The sequence below is a fragment of the Dromiciops gliroides genome, chromosome 4 (genome assembly GCF_019393635.1).
Source record: "Dromiciops gliroides isolate mDroGli1 chromosome 4, mDroGli1.pri, whole genome shotgun sequence".
NCBI lineage: Eukaryota > Metazoa > Chordata > Mammalia > Microbiotheria > Microbiotheriidae > Dromiciops > Dromiciops gliroides.
The window spans coordinates 44,450,725-44,457,730 of NC_057864.1; the positions used below are offsets into that span (position 1 = coordinate 44,450,725).

The 7,006-nt window shown below is 38.6% G+C and overlaps 1 protein-coding gene across 6 annotated transcripts in view; it reads left to right on the forward strand.

The window, feature by feature from the left end:
• Positions 1–2,252, forward strand: part of LOC122756063 (SSX family member 2 interacting protein) — a 66,233-nt gene extending 63,981 nt beyond the window's left edge. For 5 of the 6 annotated variants that reach the window (XM_044005148.1, XM_044005150.1, XM_044005146.1 and 2 more), the window contains one exon: positions 1,853–2,252. In XM_044005148.1, the coding sequence (XP_043861083.1) occupies positions 1,853–2,027 (175 nt within the window). In that variant the 3' untranslated portion in view covers positions 2,028–2,252. The remainder of the gene's footprint in view (positions 1–1,852) is intronic. The other variant, XM_044005149.1, reaches the window with a different exon arrangement.
• Positions 2,253–7,006: the final 4,754 nt, after the last annotated feature.

Sequence of the window (7,006 nt, forward strand, 5' to 3'; positions counted from 1 at the left end):
AAATTCAAGACAAGATTTTAAAATAAGTGAAAATGGAACTAATTGTCAGTCAAAATGGTAATACTCTGAACCCAGAGAATGTACTTACGGAACTCTTTTAAAAGCTTTTTGCTGGGAATAACCAATAAGAATTGTGTAGCATGAGTTGTTGTTAAGTATGGTTTTAGTTAACCTATAAAAATCAAGGATTTTCTTTTGAGTGAAAATGTGAACTTTATTACAACAACAAAACAGCATGGTTGGCTTAATTATCTTTCAAAAGTTATCTTTGAATTTGATTAGTAATATAAATTTATATCACATAAAAAAGGACAATAACATTTCCTTTAATGGTATTCTGAAGGCCAGTATAATGAAAACATTCGAAGTGGATATTATCACTTCATTTCATAGTTAGAGACCTCTGAAATGAGAACAAAACCATAAAGTGGATTTAGAATAAGATTGTCAATATATTTATACAACAGAACTATGCTGCAATCTTCACTGTGAGGCAGAATTCAGTAAGAAGTATCTTAAATCTTGTGGCGTGGGGCATTCTGTTATTGAGTGATCTAAAAAACCTTAAGGTAATTTAAGTTACCATGTATCTTCAAGGCATGGAGTTTCAGAATATCTCAGGGAGGTCCAGTTGTGTATTTGTTGTAATATTGGTAGATTAAGAAGTTCTAGTCATCAATAGAGATGACCCTTTTTTTCAATTCAGGTTTACGTTACTCAAGACAAAGATTTTCATTTCAAGCCTTTCCATAATCTCTTTGAGGAGGCGATGATAGAAATTTGAACAGGAACAGGGACCTTAGGGAACATCCAACCTACATCGCTCATTTTACCATGATGATGTTGGATGCCAGAGAGACCCTGATGCTAGCAGAGCCAGGATTTAAATCGACCTCCTCTAGTTCCAAATACAATGCTCTTTCTCATATACCATGCACAGATAGTGTATAGGAAGCCAAAATTAAGTCTTAAGAGAAATGTTCTAGACTATTGCAGATAACTTTATAATAAAAGCAATTTCTATTGAAAAAGAATATTGTGGGGGCAGCTAGGTGGCACAGTGGATAAAGCACAGGCCCTGGATTCAGAAGGACCTGAGATAAAATCTGGCCTCAGACACACTAGCTGTGTGACCCTGGGCAAGTCACTTAACCCTCATTGCCCTGCCCCCCCAAAAAAGTTTTTTTAAAAAAAAGAATATTGTAGGATTGTTAGTTGATAAAGTATCAGACTTACAAAGTACTCCAGTTCAATTTAAACCTTTGCTTTAAAAAAAGAAATAACTTCCATCTATTTCTGAGTGACAATAGTAGATACCACTTTAATGACCACAGCACAACTTAGCCTATATTATTGAAATTGTGCTGGCCACTTTTTTTTTTTTTAAGTGAGGCATTTGGGGTTAAGTGACTTGCTCAGGGTCATACGGCTAGTAAGTGTTAAGTGTCTGAGGCCAAATTTGAACTCAGGTACTCCTGACTCCAGGGCTGGTGCTCTATCCACTGTGCCATCTAGCTGCCCCTTCTGGCCACTTTTAAGTGACGATCTGGAGAAATGTTGAAGTGGTTATATGGGGAAGACATGAAAAGGGTGGAACTGGTGCCCGACCCTGGTCGTGAGATGAACAGTTTGCTCCCAGACTGACTCCTATTTATTGTGGTGCTTTTCTGAGAGTCAGGAAATCAAGGAGTGATGCTGCAGTGAAATAATTTGAAGTACTTCTTCCTCTGCTCCAATTAGCCTATAATTTTGAAACTCTGCCTGTAAAATGATAAGGAATTGTTTTAAACCTTGGAAATTAAGTTCAAATGTAAATAAAACATAGTAATACTAACTTTTTTTTTTTCCTAAGCAGTGTACTGAATGTAGCTCCAGACGACATTAAACCAAATCAGGTGGGCAGGGAATGGAGAGCTCAGAGGTGGAGCACGGCATCAAGATCGGACTCGCAGGAAGGAGGCTGCTCTGGCTCACGCTCTTTGGCTTGTACAGATTCGTCCATAGAACACAGAGATGGCTTACCATAGGCACGTTGAGTGGGTGTGCTTGGTTACGCTATCTCTTGTCTAAGGTGCAAAGTGGGATAAACTTGATCATATTTAATGGTTTTAAGAAAGGTGGTCTGAGTTGTTTGTTCTGACTTCCCTTATCCTCTCTTCCCCAAAGAACTGAAATGTTACCTTTTGAAAGATAGAAAAGCTTTGCTGATTCTGTGAATAAAGGAATGTAGAGACATTTCAGGTGGAAACTGACGCACTAGGAGGAGTGTTTCCTTTATAGATATCAAAAGTAGCACTTTTAGGAAACCAGTTATTGTAAAGGTTTAATTTTGTTTCAAGTGTTACTGGCATTGGAAGTTTTGCCTTTACTTGAATGTACAATGTAGATTTTTAACAAAGCAAGCTCTATATTTATTACGTCTTGTGTGATTTGAAATGGCCTCTTTCATATGTTTTAAATTGAGATTTATGTATGTTTTGTACATAGTTATAACATGATTATGTTAAGATGCTTTAAAATTTAATAATTTCGTGCATCCATAATCATAGTATTTTACATGCCAATTTAAATCTTTTTTAGTAATATTCTGTTTACAAATGTATTAGGGTTATTGCCATATTACATGATTGGACTTTTTAAGTATAATCTGGGCAATAAATGTGAAAAAGCTATTCTTATGAAACTTGAGTTTTTATGATGTTTATTACTGATTACTGTAGAAATTATTTAATTGGGTTTGAAACCATGGATCAGTTATTTATATACATATATATATATATACACACATAGAAAGTTTTATATACACAACTATAATATATCATTTGGGGGAATGGAATCAGAAATGCTTTTGAAATAAGACCATTTCAGAATGATATTTCTAGGGGTTAGAGTATTGACTATGGTGTTATTTGTTTGACTGGCATGGCAGTAATTATATAGCATTAAATCGAGCATCTGTTCCAGCTGGAGATGTGAAGTGGCCACATAGCCTTTAGTAAGATTTACCATTGAAGCTTTTTGGTCTGCTTTTATGGGACAACATTTTGTTAATTCCTCGTTGTACATTCCAGTTATTAACACACTGACATGTTGAGTATAAAATTCTGCAGCCTTTCTCATGATTTCTGTAGAGTAGAAAGAGGGAGAAGGAGTAAAATCTGAGGCAGGTTGAAAAGAACACAGGTTCACATACTTCCCCAAAGGTATCATCCCATTGCCATCAGGTGCTAGCTTGTGCAAAGTCCCATAGAGACTCCTAGTATATGCGCTTCAAGGACTACACATGAGGCTGACCTGTCTACCATTGTTTCTGGGCAGTCTTGCTCACCAAGTTTCAATGAGTCATCCTGATTATCTACAGGATAATGTAAAAACTGTTTGGCATTTAAAGTCAAACAAGTATTATTATTATTATTTTATTATTATTAAAGCCTTCAGGTATTACAAGTGTCACCTACTCCACAAAGGCCTTTTCTTATTTCCCCCAATTTTTAGCATGCTAGCTGCCTAAAATTGTCAAATGGAAATGTAATTGGCAGCACTGGTTCTGCAGTCAGGAGATCTGGGTTCCAATCCTATGCCTCTGAAGCTAGCTCCTTGTGTAACTCTGGCCCTTAACCAGCCTGGACCTTGGTTTCCTTACCCATAAAGTGAAGGAGTTGGACTAGATGACCCCCCAAGATCTAGCTCTAGATCCATGAGCCTATGACAGCCCATTTCCCTCTGTGTTTGAAAGCTGGATGTCATGTTGGACTCTTCTTCTACTCTAACATCTTGTGTCCAGTAAGTCACTGAAGTTCTAGCCTCTCTCCTGCGTCACCTCCTCACACACTGTAGATACACAGATATAACTGCCTCTGCCCAAGGATCCTCAGGGACAGTACTTGACGGCCTACCAAAGAAGTGTCAACTCCTATGCTTGGCCCTCATGGTCCTCTACGTTGTGCTATCACGTTACATAGTTGTCCTTATAATAGGCTCCTTCATGATTTTGATCTTCCAGTCAAATAACTATTCTGTTTTCCAACTCAACCTGACCTTTCTTGTCTCTATGTTGATAATGAGTAATCATTTCACACACCAGGTGAGCTACAATGAATGGTGTTCTAGCCCGATGAACCTTTTACCTCTTTCAGACTCTTCATCCATGCATCTCACTCCCTCTTAGTCCCTTTCTTTTACTTTTTTACTTTCTATCTTCCTCTCCCCCTTTATTGTCCTGAATATGACTATTAATATGAAACCAGAGTATATTTAAAAATATTTCAACACATTTGTTGAAAAGTAGATGTATTTTTTAAAAAAGACTTCCTATTGATGGCAAGGTTTAACAAAAGCTATTTGTGGGGTCAACTGCTAATTATAGGCAGCACTGGAAATGTACAAAGTCGTCCTCTTTTGGGGGGGGGTGCCATGAGGATTAAATGACTTGCCCAGGGTCACACAGCTAGTAAGTGTCAAGTATCTGAGTTCATATTTGAACTCAGGTCCTCCTGAATCCAGGGCTGGTGCTTTATCCACTGCGCCACCTAGCTGCCCCTGTACAAAGTCTTCTTAGTGAAATCCACAGAAGAACTAAAAGATTGGTCTCACCACCCACAACAAAAAAACAAAATGGATAAAAAATGCCTATTGCCAAGACTATGACAGAAAAGGGGGGAAGGAAATAAGCTTATAGTACTTATTTTGTGCCAGGCTCCGTGCTAATCAATTTTACAAATATCTTATTTGATCTTCACAACAACTCTATTGTTATCCCCATTTTATGGTTAAGGAAACAGGCAAAGAGCATTTGAATGACTTGCCCAGGGAGGGTCATATAAATCATGTGTCTTAAGCAGAATTTGAACTCGGCTTCCTGTCTCCAGGCCCAGTACCCTATCCACTTCACTACCAACTGTTTCTATCTGAGGGGTAGTTGGACAGGCAGTCACATTTACCAAGATAGTGGACAAACAATTGCATTTGACAAGAGTTCTCTTAATGATATGTCTGACTTTTCTTACTGTAGAGCTGTACTCCTTGATTTAAAAAACAAGAGCATAAAGGTTCCAATCCCTAACTAGTGGAACTGATGTTCTCTGACCAAAGGAGCAGTTTTCTTCATTTTTCCCTAGTCCCCAGACTCTCCCTGACCCATAACAGTTCCCTCCACCAATACTGTTCTTTGCTCTCATTTTGTCAATATTATTGTGTTTAAAAGTGATCTTTTGCCTAGGGTCATAGTGACCAGAAATGTTTTCTGTTGTGTTCAACACCATAAGAGATCAATGTTTAAGTAATAGACAAGTGAATTTTTTTTAATTCTCCAGATTTTATCAAGAAAATTATAAATGCTTACAAGTCAGCTAAGACTTTCCAAGTTTTCTTAAAGGAAATAAACAGAACCTAATACAGTTCAAACTTGAGTTTTCAGTTTGTGAAATGTCAAGATCTTTTTATACTTTGAAAATAATTCTATTAAAGCAAGCTAAGCAATTTTCATAATAACCAACTGAAGGTTATACCACCAAGCAGGGAAAGCATGGGATTGGTCTATTCTCCAACACAGAGTCATATCCTGGAATTTTCCCTCAGCCATGATCCCCTATGAAATTTGACATCGACATTCTAGAGCAGTGTTTTAGAATCTCTGCTTTCAAATGGTAGGAATTCTAATGCTCAGTTCAATCTCTCTCCCCATGATAGGTACCAGAAACTACTCAGACATTTATTAAGCACCTATTATGTGCAAGATAATAATAGATAATTGGGTACTCAGACTTTAAAGACTAGTTATCAGGGCACATCTGCTAGAAGTACATGTACATCAGTATAATACAAGTTAAAATGTGCCCTGGGCAAAGGGAAGATCCAAAGTGGTAAAGTTTGAGGAGGGAGAGAATCCTTTTAGTTGGTGTCCTCAGGGAAGGTTTCATGTAAAAGGTGATGCTTGAGCAGAGTCCTGAAGTGAGTAAGGTAGTCTCTCCCAATTAGGGAAACTGTCCCAAGGAGCAATTTGCTCTCTTCATCGTTCCTGTCTCCAGCCTCTTCCCCACCCCCACCCCAGCAACCCTCCATCAGGAACAACACGGAGGATAGCCACTTGCTGGCATTAGGGGATAGAGTGTCATGTGAGGAGGAGCAAGGACAGTTTGGACCAGAGACGGGGAGACAGGAAGTGATATACAATCAGTCCAGAAAGCTAGGTTTCCGTCAGGTTGTGAAAGACTACAAGCAAAACAGGACTGTGCTTATCCTGGAGGCAATAAGGGATGACTGAGGTGGGTTGATTAGGGCAGTGACAGTCAAACCTGCATTAAAGAAAATCATTTTGCCAACTATATGAAAGATGAATTGGAGTGGGGAGAGAGAAGGCAGGGAGACCAATTTCTGGAATAGAGTATCATTATTCCTGTTTTTTTCTTCAAGAGGAAAAGAGTATATATGGGCTAGGGTGCTGGTGGTTTGAGTAGCAAGGAGATGATTGAAAGAGATGTGGAGGTAGAATAAGTTTGGAAACTTTACTGGGCATAATGATACATCGGGTGAGGGAGAACAAGAAGTCTGTCTGTAAATCTGAATACCTGGAAGGCTGATGGTGTCCTTAACAGAGGTAGACAAGATTGGGAAGGGGGAGGGGGTGGAGGTGTAGGGAGGGACAGAGATAATAAATTCTTTATTGGGCATGTTAGGCTGATGATATCTATGGAACGTTGGGTTTGAAATGTCTAATACGCAGTTGGTGACAGGGACTGAAGTTCAGGAGAGAGACTGGAGCTGAATATATAGATTTGGCTCATGATTCAATGGAAAGTCCTTGAGAGCAGGGATTGTGTCAGTTTGTCTTGTATCCCCAGTACCTCATGCAGTGGCTGACAATGGCTGGCAAAGAGATGGTGCTTAAAAATGTTGAAACAAAACAGTTGAAGATGAGTGTTGTGGAATTATAAAGAATAAGCTTGGTCCCAAAGAAGAAAGATGAGAACGTATCTCCCCCAATCCTTTGCGGAGATACATGGTGTAC